General features: G+C 40.3%; 1 protein-coding gene and 1 long non-coding RNA gene across 6 annotated transcripts in view; one reads left to right on the forward strand and one right to left on the reverse strand.

Moving 5' to 3' along the window:
• Positions 1 to 18,943, reverse strand: part of LOC133298491 (uncharacterized) — a 59,041-nt gene that overhangs the window by 25,649 nt on the left and 14,449 nt on the right. For 4 of the 5 annotated variants that reach the window (XM_061497786.1, XM_061497787.1, XM_061497788.1 and 1 more), the window contains exon 3: positions 2,150 to 2,255. The exons of the other annotated variant lie outside the window; for it this stretch is intronic. In XM_061497786.1, the coding sequence (XP_061353770.1) occupies positions 2,150 to 2,255 (106 nt within the window). The remainder of the gene's footprint in view (positions 1 to 2,149; positions 2,256 to 18,943) is intronic. 5 annotated transcript variants of the gene reach the window in all.
• LOC133298492 (uncharacterized) lies at positions 1,476 to 18,493 on the forward strand. The gene is made up of 3 exons (XR_009749811.1): positions 1,476 to 1,522; positions 17,840 to 17,897; positions 18,382 to 18,493. It is a non-coding gene; the product is annotated as an uncharacterized LOC133298492 (long non-coding RNA).

An 18,943-nucleotide genomic window follows, 5' to 3' on the forward strand; every position in this document is an offset into this window, starting at 1 on the left:
TAAGAAGACTCCTTGAGGAATTGAAGATCTCTTTTTCCCCACCTGTCAGAGTGTATTGTGATAATAAGTTCACCATGACAGAACAAAACATGTAGAGGTTGATCGCCACTTTATCAAAGAAAAAATAGATGATGGAAGTGTATGTATGGTGTATATTCCTACCAAAGAGCAGATTGCAGATATTCTCACTAAGGGCCTACACCGGCCAGAGACTTGATTGGCAAGTTAGGAATGATCAACATTTACCTCCCAACTTGAGGGGGAGTGTAGAAAATCAAAATTTAAATTCAAATATTTTTCCGTTTTTATTTATTAGGAATAATTAAGATTAATTAGGATTCATTGTTTTTATTTCCTATTAGTTAGGATTAATTGTAATTAATTAGAATTAATTGTGATTAGGTTTAGTGAGTCATAGCCGAGTCATTCTTATGATTGTGATTAGGTTTGGTGAGTCATAGCTGAGTCATGCTTAACTATTTTTTCTTGTATAAATACTCTTCATTCCTCATGTAATTATTCAATATCTATATACTGAAAACCTTTTTCAATACTTACACTTACAGAAGCCAAAGTGCTACTACTATCAACAGCACTTGATGAAGCCATATGATTTCAAACTATATTTAATCAAAGATTAGAGAAATGATAGCTTAAGGCTTTCAAGCTTCAGCCAAAAACACAAAAACACAATAATAAATAATAAAACAAGTTTCAGCCAAAAACCCAATAAATAATAAAACAACTTTCAGCCAAAATAGTATTGTAAATTATAGTTATCAAAGATTCAAAACCATTATGCATCGTGTCATTCTCAATACTTTCTTTTATGCTTGCTATTTTTTTTCTAACTGTCTACTGTCTACCCACCAGCCACTACTTCATATATTTTTTTTGAAGAAATTTTGTTTTTGTTTTACTTTAAATTTTTTCTCTTTTCTTTGATGAATATTTCTCTATTTTTAAACCAAGCTTGAGTAGACTATAATAAGCAAGTATAAAACTCCATTAATATCTAAATTTGTCTTTTGAGAAATTTGACAGTAAATACAATAGTTTATAAAAATACAGAAATACTTTCTTAATCTTTTAAGAACCACTATTATAAGTATGTTATTCTATTTTTTATTTTTTCATAGACTAATGTGCTCGCTATTAAATAACTAATAGAATCAACATTTTGTAATTTTTATATATTCTCAAAAACCAAAATACTTTAATCTCAAATTATAGTTCTAAAAAATTATCTATAACTTTTTTTCTATCCAGTAACCACATATCCAAAGCCCACATCCAACCATTATGTCACTAAAAAATGCTAAGAATATAGGAAGATAAACCACGCTAATAAGAGCGGTGAAAGCCAAAAGATGGAAAGGGACAGCAAAAGCACACAATTGATCATCAACACAACAACACGATTTGGTAGGTGAGGGTGATGTCTGCAGCGCTGCTTGATCTTGATAAGCAAGGAACGATGAAGAAGCAAAGGACGACACTCAAAATAGCAGAAAGATCAAAGGTAATCAGGACAATTCAAGAAGCCCTGTTTTCCTCCCAAAATTCCCAAGTTTTTGCCTCCTGGTTTACTCCCCTTTCTTTCTATTTAAGCACCCCCAACGTGTGATCCTTCACCCACTAAAAGGTGCTGAGTGACCTACTCTAACTGATTTGTTGCTAAGTCAGCAATTGCAGCATGTGTGGTGACTTCCTCTAACTGATTTGTTGTTGAATCAACAATTGCAGCGTGTGTGGGTTTGTTATTTTGGTCATTTTGAGTACCCATCTTGCTCTTGAACTTCTTTCGCAAATACCTTTTAAGGGGTGGAGGTGTATCACAGACCTTCTATTATGTCTCCCAGTTGCAATTGAGTGGCGTCACGGCTGACGCTAAGATTGTTCGCCCAGGACTAGTACAAAACTAGCACCAAAGCCACACACACATATATATATATATATATATGGCATATCAAATGAGAGTTTGCGAAGAGCTAATATTGACCATTCAGCCACACATGGATAGTCACGATTGATTTTACTTGAAACAAATTGACCTCACACTCTCAGCTTGTGTGTGTGTGTGTATAGCAGAATAAAAAAAAATTTAAAAAACTAAAATAAAATCATGCTACCGAACAAAAGAAACTACCAAGTTCAGTAAAACCAGGCTCAATTTTTGCTTGAGTTAGTAGCGTTTCCACAACTTCTTTTGGGTTCATATATAGTTGCAGACATCGTTCTATGAGATTTTGCACCTAGAATGTGTCAAATAAAAAAAACATTGTCAATGTAGCATAAACAGAGTTAAGGGAACGGTAAGTGAAAGATTAAAAGATAGAATCAACAGAACTACTCAATAGTAACTTAAATGACAAAATTACAAACAGTGATATCAAACTACATGGAAAGAATTCTTAAATACCAAAACTTAGCTAGTCTTAATAATTACCCAATTTGACAGTCAAGCAATCTGATACAACTCAACCAGTAATATGAGAAGTTTAACAAAATGAACACTGAAATATGGGTCTGAATACTCAGCTTTTCATTTAATCAGTAAAAGAAATTGAAGAAAAGTAGAAGTGTTTTGTCTGAATAACACTTTCTTGATTCATTGAGAGACCCAATGAGTCCTTTTTATATTGAGTACATCCAACTACCTCAACTACTTTAATAAATATACAACCACCAACTACATCAATAAATATACAACTATCAACTGCATCAATAAATACTATCTAGAATATTCTACATATTCTACACTCCCCCTCAAGTTGGGAGATATATATTGATCATTCCCAACTTGCTGATCAAATTCTCAAAGGTCGGCTTAAGTAATCCTTTGGTGAGGATATCCGCCGTCTGTTCCTTGGTAGGTATATATGTCAAGCATACACTACCGTCTTCTAATTTCTCTTTGATAAAGTGACGATCAACTTCCACATGTTTTGTTCTGTCATGATGAACAGGATTTTGAGCAATGCTGACAGCAGCCTTATTATCACAATATAATCTGATAGGTAGGGAATAAGAGATCTTCAACTCCTCCAGAAGCCTTCGTAACCAAATTCCTTCACAAATACCATGAGCTAGAGCCCGAAATTTCGCTTCTGCACTGCTTCTTGCAACAGCAATTTGTTTCTTACTTCTCCAGGTCACAAGGTTTCCCCAGACATAAGTACAATATCCTGAAGTAGATCTTCGGTCCATTGCAGAGCCAGCCCAGTCTGCATCTGTATAGATTTCAATCATCCTTTTGTGCCCCTTTTTAAAGAAAATTCCTCGACCAGGGGTATTTTTGAGGTATTTGAGAATTCTATAAACAGCACTAAGGTGTTTTTCCTTAGGAGAATGCATGAATTGGCTAACCATGAGCAAAAGCAATATCAGGACGAGTGTGAGACAAATAGATTAATTTCCCTACTAGTCTCTGGTACTGCTCCCTATCAACATCTTCCCCGTCCTCAACTCCCATCTTAATATTAGCTTTAATTGGAGTCTCTGCCGGCTTGCACCCAAGCATACCTGTTTCTTGCAACAGGTCTAGAATGTATTTTTTCTGAGTTAAAGAAATTCCTTCCTTACTCCGAGCAATTTCCATGCCAAGGAAATATTTGAGAGATCCAAGATCTTTTAGTTCAAACTGGTCAGCTAAACATTTTTTCAAAGAGGTTATCTCCTCGCTATCATTACCAGTGACAATTATGTCATCAACATAAACGATCAGAATAGCAATTCTTTCTTTGTCTGAGTGTTTAAAAAATAAAGTGTGATCAGTCTGAGCTTGGGTGAACCCTCTCCCTTAACAGCTTGAGTAAATTTCCCAAACCATTCTCTGGGAGATTGTTTAAGTCCATAGAGAGACTTCTGCAAATTGCACACAGAACCATCCCCTTTTTCAAAACCAGGAGGTGGATCCATGTAAACTTCCTCATGGAGATCACCATTCAAGAAGGCATTCTTAACATCTAACTGTTGCAATGGCCAATCAAGGTTGGCGGCAAGAGATAGCAGAACGCGGATAGTGTTAAGTTTGGCAACAGGAGCAAATGTCTCCTGATAATCTATCCCATGAGTCTGAGTAAATCCCTTAGCAACTAATCTGGCCTTATACCTATTGATGCTAGTGTCTGCATTGAATTTTAATGTGAACACCCACTTGCAACCAATAGTTTTCTTTCCTTTAGGTAATGTCACAAACTCCCATGTTCCATTTTTTGTAAGTGCATCCATTTCTTCTAATACTGCATTCCTCCATCTTGGGTCATCAAGTGCTTCTTGGATATTTTTGGGTATCTTGGTACTATCTAACATAGTGTTGAAAGCACGAAAACCTGGAGACAACTTTTCATATGAGATATAATGGGAAATAGGATGAGCAGTGCAAGATCTAGTACCTTTCCGAAGAGCAATAGGCATATCAACGTTGGCTGTACTAGTACATTCAAGTGGGTTGCTGGAACAAGGACTCGAGTCAGGGTCCTGGCAGTCTAGAGTATCTTCATGTGTTTTGCGCCTGCTGTAAAATTTTCCCCATTTACCAGGAGGATCACAAGAAGGATCATTAGATTCAGGAATAGTTGCTCCCCCTGTTTCCTTCGCAATAACTTCACCTGTTTCCAAAGGCCAAGGTAAGACAACAACATCATTTGGTTTCCCAGGCTTATCTTCATCCATACCAATACCAATAGACTCCCCCTGAAGAGAAGTCGGGGAAAAAAAGGATTGTGTCTCATAAAAGATAACATCCATGGAAACAAAAACCTTACGGAGAGAATGTGAGTAACACTTATAACCTTTTTGATTAGGGGAATATCCTATGAAGACACATCTGATGGATTTAGGGTCAAGTTTGGACCTTTGATGTGGAGGAATATGCACAAAAACCACACAGCCAAATATTTTGGGAGGAAGAGAAGAAAGAGCACTGAAAGAGGGAAAAGATTTAGTAAGACAGGATAAAGGAGAATGAAAATTTAGTACCCGAGAAGGCATCCGATTAATGAGATAACAGGCTGTCAAGACGGCATTCCCCCACAGATATTTAGGGACATGCATCGTGAATAAAAGAGCTCGAGCAACTTCAATTAGATGTCTATTTTTTCTTTCAGCCACCCCATTTTGTTGAGGGGTGTTAGGACAAGAACTTTGATGAATAATTCCATGCTGGTTTAGGTAATCTCCAAGAACTGAATTAAAATATTCAGTACCATTGTCTGTTCGTAGAATTTTGATAAAAGTCTGAAATTGAGTTTGAATCATAGCATGAAAGTTTTTAAAAGTGGATGCTGCCTCAGACTTATCCTTTAAGAGATATACCCAACATACCCTAGAATGATCATCAATGAAAGTAATAAACCAACGAGCACCCAAGACATTTTTTTCACGAGCAGGTCCCCAAATATCACTATGAATCAATGTAAAGGGAGAAGATTCATGATATTTCTTAGGAGAATAAGTGACACGAGAGTGCTTTGCAAGCTGACAAATATCACAAAGAAGGGAACTTGGCTTTTTATTGATAAATAAGTTCGGCAATAACTTCTGGAGATAAACAAAATTTGGGTGTCCCAACCTACGTTGCCATAACAAAACATCATTACAGTCATCTGATAAACATAGAGAGTGGTTCGAAAAAATCCTCTTTTCACAATGAACATCTGTAAAATAGTAGAGCCCTTCTTCCTCTCTAGCACTGCCAATCATCATCCCCGAGTCCTATTCTTAAAAGATACAAGAATTTGCAGAGAACTTAGCAACACAATGCAACTCAGCAGTAAGTTTGCTAATAGAGATGAGATTACAAGTAAGAGAGGGAACATGAAGTACTGAGTTCAAAATAATATGCTCAGAAAGTTTAATGGATCCCTTTCCCGCAATAGTGGAGAAATTCCCATCAACTGTTCTTATTCGTGACGGGTGATAGTAAGGAGTATAGGAGAAAAATAAGGTTGCATTACCTGTCATGTGATCAGAGGCCCCTGAATCAAGGATCCAACGATTACTACGTTCAACATGGAATACCATACCTTTTTGAGCAACATGACTAGTTGCCTTAGTAGGTTGAGACATCAATTTCTGAAAAGACGAATTTTCAAAATTTTCAGCGTCCATGGTTTTCTAACAACAGGTACCCAGAAAAAAGTTCCTCCAAATACGATTTTGACCCTCAAAACAGGAAGAGGGTTGCTCGCCAAAATCAATGAATGAGAGCAATCTTGGCTACAGTGAAACAGTAATTGCTACAGTAATGAACAGTACTGCTACAAGTCTTCTGTGGGCTGGCTCAGAATCCTGTTCTGAACCTAATGGTGGCCTTGGTTTCGTGGTTGGAGGTGTCTAGGTAAGGATTCTGACTTGGGCAGTGGCTAAAACGAAAAAAAAAGGAATAGGAAAATGACTTAAAAATAAATCAGAACGGGGAAGAGACTGGAATATAACCAGGCTCTGATACCAGGAAGAAAAGTAGAAGTGTTTTGTCTAAATAACACTTTCTTGATTCATTGAGAGACCCAATGGGTCCTTTTTATATTGAGTACATCCAACTACCTCAACTACTTTAATAAATATACAACCAACAACTACATCAATAAATATACAACTACCAACTAAATATACAACTACCAACTGGATCAATAAATACTATCTAGAATATTCTACATATTCTACAAAAATTACAGACAGAAACGAATCACAATGACAATTACAGTGAATTCAAAAGGAAATAACAAGATTTAACGTAAAGATAGGCGTGAGGCAGTTGGAGAGGCCACACTCTCTCCCAAGTTCCACTCCAATAGATTCCAGAATGGTGCACATAGCACCCTAGCTCTCCTTTTAACCCATTCCTCCGTAACCAACTTCGTGATTCATACACACATTCTGTTAGGGGATATTTTGGTCATCCCCTTCTCTTGGGTCCTCAGCACTTGGACCAATTATACCAACATTCTCCTTTGGGCCAACTTCAGCACTTGAAATCCTAGTCCTCCTATTTTTATCTCTCTTGTAAACCTTTATGAGTTGGGCTTTATCAATACTTCCCCCCATTTTAAGCACCTTGTCCTCAAGGTGGAAATGCGGGAATTGAACGTTGATGATCTCGAACTCTTCCCATGAATTCTCAAAATCTGGGAGTTGTTTCCATTTAATCAGAACTTGCAAACTACCCCATGCCGAATACCTCCACTGCAAAACTGTTTCAGGTTCCAACTGCAGCTCCCACCCTTCATTCAGAACCAATGGCAAAGGTTGTGCATTGGGTACAGTGGTGACAGCCTTTTTAAGGAGAGAGACATGAAAAACAGGGTGCACCTTGCAACCCTCAGGAAGCTAGATCCGATAAGCAGCAATACCAATGCAGTCCACAACCGGATATGGTCCATAGAATCGTGGACTTAATTTCTCATTCATCCTCCTAGCAATGGATTTTAGGCGATAAGGCTGCAATTTCAGATATACTAAGTCCCCCACTGCGAAATTTACCTCTCTGCGATGCTGATTAGTGTGCACTTTCATCCTATCTTGGGCTTGCAACAGGTTGGTTTTTAACTCTTGCAGAATACTATCGCGTTTAGCTAACGTTTGCGACACTGCATCCACAGAAGGCACAAAGCTACCAGTCTACCACAACGAAACAAAGTTAGAGGATCCCTCCCATATAATGCCTTAAATGGTGTCATTTCCAAAGAGTCTTTATAAGTTGTGTTATACCAAAACTCGGCCCAATGGACCCATTTTGGCCACTATTTGGGTTTGGTACTGCAGAAACATCGCAAATATGCCTTCAAACATCTGTTGACTACTTCAGTTTGCCCATTTGATTGGGGATGATAAGTTGTGCTATAGTTAAGTTTTGTCCCCAAACTCTTGAACAATTCAGCCCAAAACGAACTAAGAAAAACTTTGTCTCTATCGGAAACAATAGTCCCAGGGAACCCATGAAGTTTAACCACCTCCCTAATGAACAAATCTGCTATCTCCTTGGCTGTATAGGGATGTTGGATAGAGAAAAAATGGGCATACTTTGTGAGACGATCCACTACGATAAATATAGTATCCACTCCCATAGTCTTTGGAAGTCCACCGACAAAATCCATCGAATTGTCCTTCCACACACTATTGGGAATGGGCAGGGGCTGTAATAACCCAGCTGGACTTAGATTTTGTGGTTTGCATAGTTGGAACACCTCACAAGCAGCCACATAATCCATAATTTGACCCTTCATTCCCTCCCAATACACCAATCCAGCCAGCCGTTTGTAGGTGCGCAAGTAACCAGAGTGTCCTCCTAAACAAGAGTCATGAACATCCTTGAGGAGCAAGGGAATGAACCGAGATCCTTTTGGTAATACTAACCTGCCTCTGTAAAAAAGTCTCACTTCCTTTACTTCAAATCCATCATGTGCCTCCGGTTGCACAAGTAAATCATGAAGAATTTTCCTTAGTTTGTTGTCTAGTTGCACCTCCCTCTCCAGTTCTTCCAAATCCAACAGTTGAACGTGCGATATGGCATCAAAGTGCATCTGACGGGAAAGGGCATCAGCCACCTGGTTCTCCTTTCACGGTTGATAATTATTTCAAAATCAAAACCAATTAATTTTGACATCCACCACTGTTGATCCTCTCCTAGGACCTTTTGTTCCAATAAATGTTATAAACTCTTCTGATCATTATTCACTATAAAATGTCTCCCCATGAGGTAACGTTTCTGTTGAGATATATAGTCCCACATTGGTTGTATGAGCAACTAATGTGGAGTTTATAGGCCTTGGGCACTCCCACCCTTTGAACTAAGCTTTTGGGTTGAATTGGTTCTTTACATGGTATCAGAGCCTCGTGTCTCGGGTTCGATCCTCGCCGCCCCCCACTTTCTTTCAAGTGGAATTTCTTTGTTCGCATAGGTAGGTGGGCCTGTGTATTATCCACCATACAAGCCCAGTGGGCTCTCGTGTGAGGGGGGCGTGTTGAGATATATAATCCCACATTGGTTGTATGAGCAATTAATGTGGAGTTTATAAGGCCTAGAGCACTCTCACCCTTTGAGCTAGCTTTTTGGGTGGTGTATTCCAAGGTTCTTATCAAGTGGTATCAGAGCCTCATCTCCCGAGTTCAAACCTCGCCGCCCCCCACTTTCTCTTGTGGAATTTCTTAGCACAGGTAGGCTGGGCCTGTTGCATCATCCACTCTTCAAGCCCAATGGGCTCTTGTGTGAGGGGGCGTATTGAGATATATAATCCCACATTGGTTGTATGGGCAACTAATGTGGAGTTTATAAGGCCTTGGGCACTCCCACCTTTTAAGCTAGCTTTTGAGGTGGTGTATCCCAAGGTTCTTATCAAGCCATTTTTCAATCGCAAACACAATCGCCATTAACTCTTTTTCATACACAGACTTATTTTGAGCCTTAGGGGAAAACCCCTGACTGATATATGCCAAAGGCTTATTTTCCTGCATCAAAACTGCCCCAATGCCTTTTCCTGACGCATCTATCACTACCGTAAAAACTTTGTGGAAATCTGGCGGAGCTAACACTGGAACCATACTCATACATCTTTTTAATTGTTTGAACGCCTCTTCAGCCTCCCTATCCCATTTGAATCCATCTTTCTTCAACAAGTTGGTGAGTGGTTTCGCAATTTTGCCGTAGTCTCTAACGAACCGCCTGTAATAACCTGTCAACCCCAGAAACCACAGAAACCCTTGACGTTTTTAGGGACAGGCCAATCGTTCATAGCTTGCAATTTACTAGGGTCAGCATTATTCCATCTGCCGAAATAATGTGTCCAAGGTACTTGTAAAGAACCAATTCAACCCAAAAGCTTAAACTGTTGGGTGAGGTTACATTAATGGTTTTATATATCTCAACACGCCCCCTCACACGAGAGCCCACAAGGCTTGAAGAGTGGACAATGCACAGGTCCACCTACTTTTGCGAACAAAGAAATTCCACTTGAAAGAAAGTGGGGGAAGGCGAGGATCGAACCCGAGACACGAGGCTCTGATACCATGTAAAGAACCAATTCGACCCAAAAGCTTAAGCTGCTGGGTGAGGTTACATTAATGGTTTTATATATCTCAACATCCCACATTGGTTGTATGTGCAACTAATGTGGAGTTTATAAGGCCTTGGCCACTCCCACCCTTTGAGCTAGCTTTTGGGGTGGTGTATCCCAAGGTTCTTTATATGGTATTAGAGCCTCGTCGCCCCCCACTTTCTCTTGTGGCGTTTCTTAACACAGTAGGCTGGGCCTATTGCATTGTCCACTCTTCAAGCCCAATGGGCTCTTGTGTGAGGGGGCGTGTTGAGATATATAGTCTCACATTGGTTGTATGTGCAACTAATGTGGAGTTTATAAGGCCTTGGCCACTCCCACCCTTTGAGCTAACTTTTGGGGTGGTGTATCCCAAGGTTCTTTACAGTACTCAACCTGAGCACCTCCAAAACAACATTTTTTCGGGTTCACTACCAGCTGATGATGCCTTAGAGCCTCAAACACCTTTCTTAAATGTTCTTCGTGTTCTTCCCTGTTTCTACTATAAATTAAAATATCATCTAAGAACACCAGTGTGAATTTCCTCAAGAACGGCCTCAGAACCGCATTCATTAATGCTTGGAACGTAGAAGGTGCATTAGTCAACCTAAAAGGCATTACCAAATACTCGTAATGCCCTTCGTGTGTCCTAAGCCCGGTTTTTGGAATATCATCTTCTTTCATCCTGATCTGGTGGTACCCAGACTTCATATCCAACTTAGAAAAAAAATTTGATCCTCCTAGTTCATTAAACAGTTCCTCCACTACAAGAATGGGGAACTTGTCAAGCACTGTGAGCTTGATCAAAGCTCTGTAATCCACGCACACACGCCAACTACCATTTTTTTTTTTTAACTAATATCACCGGGCTAGAGTAAGGGCTAGTGCTGTGTCTAATCCACCCATTGTCCATTAACTCAGAAACTAATTTTTCTATCTCTGTTTTCTGGTAGTGAGGGTACCTGTACGGACGCAAATTGGGTACTTGACCTCCGGGCTGAAGGTTGATGGCGTGATCACAAGCCCTCTTGGGTGATAGTAAGGTTGCTGCTTGGAACAGATCCTAGTACTCTAACAGTAGAGCCTCCAACCCTTCCCAGCTGCTAGTTCCATTTTCCCTTGCGTTAAGTCTCTGGGCTAAGAAAATATCCTTGCCTTTAATCATGAAGGGCCTTCACGATGGACTTGAGTGAAACCTCGGATCGTGAGAGGGCAGGGTCTCCCCTAATCACTACTTTCTTGTCTCCTTGTCCGAAACAAAGGGTCATATCTCTGAAATTGGCCTTTATCTCTCCCAGTTGTGTAAGCCATTCTAGACCTAGTACCACATCTGCCCCACCAAGTTCGAACAAGTAAAGATCTTGTTTTATCTTAGCATTTTGAAGCTGGATTCCCACCTCTTTACAGACCCCTTGACACTTGACTTTGTGGCCATTCCCCACCTCTACTTGATACACTGAAGTCGATGTCACCTTCAATCCAAGACGTTCCACGATAGTTGTCCTCACAAAATTTTTAGATGCTCCACAATCTATCATCACCTCTACTTTCTGACCCAAAATTCCCCCCCAAGCTTTCAACGTTTGGTTTGAAGTGAGCCCTAGCAAACTATTCATGGAAAGTTGCAGCTCCTTTTCAGCGTCGTTCGATTCTGGATCTACTGTCAACCCATGTTCTTCGCCGTACACCTCACCATCCTCTTCGTCATCAACGTCTACCAGTAACAAGTGTAGCTGACAGACTTGGCACCTATGAGTGAGATTCCAACATTCGTTGCACTTAAAACTGAGTCCGCGATCTTGTTGGTCATGCAGCTCTGCTTGGGTCAGCCTTCTTCCTTGGTTCACATAGCTTTCTTGCGTGCGGACGCCTGTGGCAACTGTTGAGCCCCTGGTCACCATTCCCCCTTTCATGTCATTCGGCTGAGCGTTGTGTGCAATAAGGTTAAACGTGTGAGAATTGTTGGACTGGTTTGAGTTGGACCCCTGTGCTTGACCTACGTGCGCTGCTACCCCGCTTTTTACTTCATTTGGGCCAGCTCCTGATTTTGGGCCCACTGAGGGACGAAAGCCCCCCTGGGTCCAGGTTCGGCCAACAGGCCCCCCTCCTTCCTCTACCCATGCATCTCTGATACTGCTACTGCTATGAACCCCATTTAACCACGCACCCTTGAGCAAATCTTCATCAGCGAAACGCAACGCGCCCACCATCTTCTCGAATTCAGCTCGGAATTCAGCCACGCTTCCCCACTGTTTCAGTGTGTATACGGCCCGATATGGGTTATCCAGGACTTCTAGTTGAAACCTACTGAGTAGCTCTCGTCGGAAAAGTGCCCAGATTGCATTGGGGTTGTTAACTTCCCACCAATGAAGCCAGTGCAAAGCTTCACCTTCGAGGACCACTAACACCGCTCCTACCTTCTCAGCCTCTCTTACGCCATTAATGGCGAAATACCGTTCCATCTTGCTTAACCATCCAAACGCGTCCTCACCATAAAAAATAGGGATCTCCAGTCGTCTGATTCCTGCATTCACCGTGTGGAACCTTCTCGCATGTGGGCCTCCGTTGGCCTCTGAAACACTATCATCAGATTCATCTTCTCCATTCCGAGAACGGTTTCTCCTTCCTTCGGCCATCACATCCAACCTTCGGATGATTTCAGCCACTCCTATCTCAGTTGCTTCAATCTTTTGCATCACTTCATCTTGACGAACGTTATTCCTGCACAGCCCTTCTTCCAAAATTTCCAATCGATTATCCATTCTTCTGGTACTGACCATCCCACAGAGCTCCAAGATCAGAGCTCTGATACCAATTGATACAACTCAACCAGTAATATGAGAAGTTTAACAAAATGAACACTGAAATATGGGTCAGAATACTCAGCTTTCCATTTAATCAGTAAAAGAAATTACAAACAGAAACGAATCACAATGACAATTACAGTGAATTCAAAAGGAAATAACAAGCATTAACGTAAAGATAGGCTTGAGGCAGTCGGAAAGGCCACACTTTCTCCCAAGTTCCACTCCAATAAAGTCCAGAATGGTGCACATAGCACCCTAGCTCTCCTTTTAACCCATTCCTACATAACCAACTTGGTGGTTCATACACAAATTCTGTTAGGGGATATTTTGGTCATCCCCTTCTCTTGGTTCCTCAGCACTTGGACCAATTATACCAACATTCTCCTTTGGGCCAACTTCAGCACTTGAATTCTCCTTTGGGCCAACTTCAACACTTGAAATCCAACTCCTCCTATTTTAATCTCTCTTGTAAACCTTTATGGGTTGGGCTTTATCACAATACAAATTAAAAATAAAGTCTTCGATCAATAGAAATCCCAAATTATGTAAAACAATAACTGAATTTTACAGTCAAGCAATCCAAATTACAAAATAAAGTCTTCATTCAATAGAAATCCCAAATTTTGTAAAATAATAACTGACAATACAAATTAGTACTTAATTAAAAGTGTTAGAATAGGAAATATTAGATATATAGATTTGATATAGATTTGAATAGATTACCTTCTTATATGTAAATATTCTTTTCCTATTTAGTTTCCGCAAAAGACTTCATCCGACCAAGTGTGTCTCCATGGGGAGCACCGGTCATCTTTGTTAAGAAGAAAGATAGAACAATGCGATTGTGCACCGATTACAGACAGTTGAACAAGGTGACAATCAAGAACAAGTATCCCCTCCCTCGTATTGATAATCTATTGGATCAACTTAGTGGAGCTTGCGTGTATTCCAAGATTGAACTTCGGTCCGGATACCATGAGATCCAGGTTAAACCGGAGGATGTAACCAAGACCGCGTTTCGTTCGAGATACGGTCATTATGAGTATTTGGTGATCCCGTTTGAACTCACCAATGCACCAGCAGTGTTCATGAATTACATGAACTGCATCTTTCAGCCATACTTAGATCGTTTTGTGATCGTCTTCATTGACGATATTTTGATTTCCTCCAAGAATGAGGAGGAGTAGCATGTGCAGCACTTGAGGATTGTGTTACAGGTGCGTAAGGAGAAAAAGCTTTATGCAAAGCCTTCGAAGTGTGATTTTTGGCTCAATTCGGTGAAATTCCTTGGGCATGTGATTTCTGCAGAAGGAGTTACAGTAGATCCAAACAAGATTGAGGTAGTGTTGGATTGGGAGAGACCCAAAACCGTTACAGAAGTTAGCAGTTTCTTGAGTTTGGTCGGTTACTACAGGAGGTTCATTGAGGGATTCTCCAAGATGGTATTGCCATTGACTCGCCTTACCCGGAAGGAGACTCTGTTTGTGGGACTCACAAGTGTGAGGAATGCTTTCAGGAATTGAAGCAGAGATTGACCACTGCACCAATGTTGATCCTTCCTGATCCTGCGGAGTAGCTTGAGCTTTATTGTGAGGCTTCTACGAAGGGGTTAGGCTGTGTGTTGATGCAAACTGGAAGAGTTGTTGCTTATGCTTCGAGGCAACTGAAGCTTCATGAGGAGAATTACCCGACTCATGATTTGGAGTTGGCTGCTACTGTTTTTGCCTTTAAGATTTCGAGGCATTACTTGTATGGTATGAAGTTTGCGGTGTTCAGCGATCATAAGAGCTTGAAGTACCTATTTGACCAGAAGGAGCTGAATATGAGACAAAGAAGATGAATGGAATTTCTGAAAGACTACGACTTTGAGTTGAAGTACCATCCTGGCAAGGCCAATGTGGTAGCTGATGCTTTGAGTCGAAAATCCGTAAGTTTATCCAGTTTGATGATGGGTGACTTTGATGTAATTGATAAGTTCCAAGACTTGACGGTGACCTCGTTGTTTGAGGGTGCACTATTGGAAACTGTGAGAGTGGAAAATGAGCTAGTGGAGAACATCAAAGAGGCGCAAGTTCAAAGAGAGTCCCTTGATTATGTGAAAAACCAAGATGGTGTATCTTGGAATAAAGACAGATTGTTAATGTTCCAGAAGAGGATTGTAGTACCTAGAGGTCCATTGGCTGAGGAGGTGATGTCAGAGGCTCATAAGGGCCAATTCACTATCCACCCTAGGGCTCCAAAAATGTACGAGGACTTGAAGAAAAACTTTTGGTGGCCGGGCATGAAGAAGGATATAACTGTATATGTGTCCAAGTGTTTGATATGCCAGAAAGTGAAGATTGAAAACATAAACCGTCTGGTAAGCTTCAACCTCTTAAGATTCCGCAATGGAAATGGGAGAGCATTTCCATGGACTTCATGGTGGGATTGCCAAAGACTCGTGCTGGTTGTGACTCGATTTGGGTCATTGTGGACAGATTGACTAAGTCTGCCCATTTTCTTCGTGTGAAGGTGAGCTTCACTACAGAGCAATTGGCCAAACTTTATGTTCGCGAGATTGTGAGGCTTTACAGGGTGCCCGAGAGAATCATTAATGATAGGACCCGAAGCTCACATCTCAGTTCTGGGAGGCACTGCAGGGAGCTTTTGGTACTCAGTTGAGATTAAGTACAGCCTATCACCCTCAGACTGATGGACAGACTAATCGAACCATCCAGACGTTGGAGGACATGTTGAGAGCTTGCACCTTGGAGCAGGGCTCAGCATGGGATCAATACCTACCTTTGGTTGAGTTTTCGTACAACAGTTTTCATGCTAGCCTGGGCATGGCACCCTACGAGGCGTTGTATGGTAGGAGGTGTCGGAATCCTACCTGTTGATCTGAGGTTGGGGATCGAGAGTTGTTTGGATTGGACTTTGTCCAAGAGACTACCCAGCAGATCCAGATGATCAGAGAGAAGCTAAAGCAAGCACAGAATCGCCAGAAGAACTACTATGATAACAAGCATCGGCCACTGGAATTCAGTGAGGGTGAACATGTGTTCGTGAGACTTTCACCCGTCACCGGTGTTGGCCGGGCCCTCGGAGTGAGGAAGCTTAGCCCGAGATTCATTGGGTCATACCAGATACTTGGTAAGGTAGGGCATGTTGCCTACCGGCTTGCCTTACCTCCGAACTTGGCCAACATCCATAACGTGTTTCACGTGTCACAGCTTCAGAGAAACATAGCGGATCCTACGCACGTAGAGCAACCGGATGATGTGGAAATTCGGGAGAACTTAAAGACTCTCGTAAGATCACTCAAAATTCTTGATCTTGGTGAGAAAAAGCTAAGGAGCAAGATCATTCCTATGGTCAAAGTGCAATGGGAAGGAAAAACTCTTGAGGAGTGTACTTGGGAGCAGGAGGACGAGCATCAGTTTAGGGACAGGTATGTCTCTAATTTTGAGGACAAAATTGTTAAAAGATGGGGTGAATGTAAGAACTCGCACCGTTAAATTTGAAATTTAAATAACTTAATTATGAAATTAAGAAATAATTCCATAATTGACCTTGGATAAATATAGAAAGATTAGAATAATTATTGAGAAGGACAAATAATGCTTAAATCGTTGTTCTGATGAAAAGTACAGATATCGGTTCCGCTTCACGGTATAATTGTATACCGGTGAAGTATCCCGAAAAATTATAATAAGCATATGAATATTCCTAGAATAATATCTAGGTTAAAAATACCAAGTTTGGAGTCATAATAATGAGTTTTGATGTCAGAATTAATACTGACTGCGTATAAAACGCATACCGGCAAAGTGCTGCGAAAATTATAATAAAAATATGACAAATCCTAGAAAAATGGTTAGGTTCAGAATATGAAATTTGAGGTTAAAATGATTAGCGGAGCTATTAGAACTAATACCGACGGATTAGTTTAATACGCCTATAAATACTACAGGGCACAAAGCCCTAGGTCTAATTCCATATTCTCTACGTAGAGGCTCCCCTTGCTTCCTTGTTCTAAACCTTCTTCTCCTCTTGAAGTCTTGACCTTTATGCATGGAAATGAACCAAAAACACACCTTTTACATTGATTCTTCCTCTTCGATCTTATAAACACTGAGTAGTTAGCATTGTCAGGGAGATAGGTGTTTCATTTCTGAGTTTTAGCTTCTGTTTGGGTGAGTGTTGGGAGCTGACTTCTTGGTGAGTGTTGTGGGAGCCATTTACTTGGCATTTGGAGCTTCAAAAAGCTACCTTTGGAGAAAAAGGACCAAGCTTGTGGACCATTTTTGTGGCCTTGTAGTGGCAGAATCCTAGAGTGGTATAGAAATCACCAAGTCACTTCCTTTTCTGATTTCACAAGCGTTAAGGTATCATTTTGATCATTTCCCTTGAAATTTCATGATTTTAGCTTGTTTGAGTCATTAAAAAGGGAAGCTTTGATTATTCAAGTTGAGGGCTGATAATCCATACATAATAAGTGTTAATGAACTTCTGTTTGTGGAGTCATTGGACTCAAAATCTTGGGAGGACCTTTAAAATAAGTATTATGCAGAAACTGCACGAGTTTCTGCATTCTGCCTGATAAGTATTCGAATACTTTTCGTGGAGTATTCGAATACTCATCAGGAGGTAGTCGAATACTCATGAAGGAGTATTGGGATACTTTTTTGGAAAGGAAAGTATTCGAATACCTTAGTAAAAGTATTCGGATACTTGGTAGTATTCGAATACTTCTCAAGGAGTATTCGAATACCTTGTGGTATTAGGATACTGTAGTAAAAGTATTCGTATACTTTGTGGTATTCGAATACTTTAGTGAAAGTATTGAGATACTTTCTGGGGACATGGGGTATTCGAATACTCATCGAGAAGTATTCGAATACTTCTTGCAAATTGAGCCTAAAAACACTTAAAATAAGTTGAAAAGTCTTAAACACTATGTAGAACCTTAATGGAACTTTGGGCTATGAATATTAATGATATTTCTGGTATGAACAGACCGTGACCTTGCTGTTTGGTGACCCGGGGTTTTAGCTTGATATTGCTAGTTTGACAGGTAAGCTTTCGTGTCCTCTGTTTTGCCCATTGTTGGTTCCACCATACCTCATGGAGGGATGATTTTATGCATGATGTGTTTTATGAAAATATGTGATGATTAGTGATGTGCTATTGAGCTGTTTTATGAGTGCAAATGCCATATGATATGTATGTGATGTTCCACCTAGACGGTAACCCCTGAATATGTGGAGACATACAAGATGGTAACTCTGTGGGTGAGGTACAAGCGAGGAGTCTTGTACTGTAGGTTGTAGACGTATGTAAACCCTACCTTTTATTCTCTGACCAGTGGGATGCATACACACATTACATGGATATATGCTGCATTGCACGGATTATGAAATTATACTGTTATTCTATTTTAGAACTTATATTGCACATGTAAGTGAGCTTGGGGTAGAGAGATCCTTGAGGACCCCTTGTCTTACTGAGATTTCTTTTTAGAGATCTCACCCCATGTTGGGGCACATTTTCAAGTACAGGTACCTCGGGAGTTGAGATCTCTGGTGGCAGGAGGCCAGAGTTGAGCTGATATGCATGCTGCTTTTATTATATGCCTGGATATTACTTCATGTTTTACTTTCAGTGCATTGTTATTTGACTTGAGACATTGATTAGCTACGTGCCTTATTTGGTGAGCATGGGGGTTGTCCATGCCACATCGATATCAAACGTGTTTGATTTTACTTGAGTTGTATAATGTATCAGGATATTGTCCGGTCTACATGTTGTAGTTCCGTGACTGGATACACATATATTGAATGAGGTTATTCAGTGTAGCTATTTATTGCAATTTACATACAGGCGATATTTTGTAAAAGGATAAGTAATCAACTTGGTTAATTTAATGTGTACATAATTAGAAAGAAAAAGTTAGCTTTCGCATTTATTTAGCTGCGTTATTACCATATGTATGTTTAATACACCGGATGCACATGGGGTGTTACAGGGGAGTGTTAGAATAGGAAATATTAGTTATATAGATTTGATATAGATTTGAATAGATTACCTTTCTATATGTAAATATTATTTTCCTATTTAGTT

The sequence above is a fragment of the Gastrolobium bilobum genome, unplaced genomic scaffold (assembly GCF_033153095.1).
Source record: "Gastrolobium bilobum isolate Gb01-03AN ecotype WA unplaced genomic scaffold, APGP_CSIRO_Gbil_v1 utg18211, whole genome shotgun sequence".
Lineage (NCBI taxonomy): Eukaryota > Viridiplantae > Streptophyta > Magnoliopsida > Fabales > Fabaceae > Gastrolobium > Gastrolobium bilobum.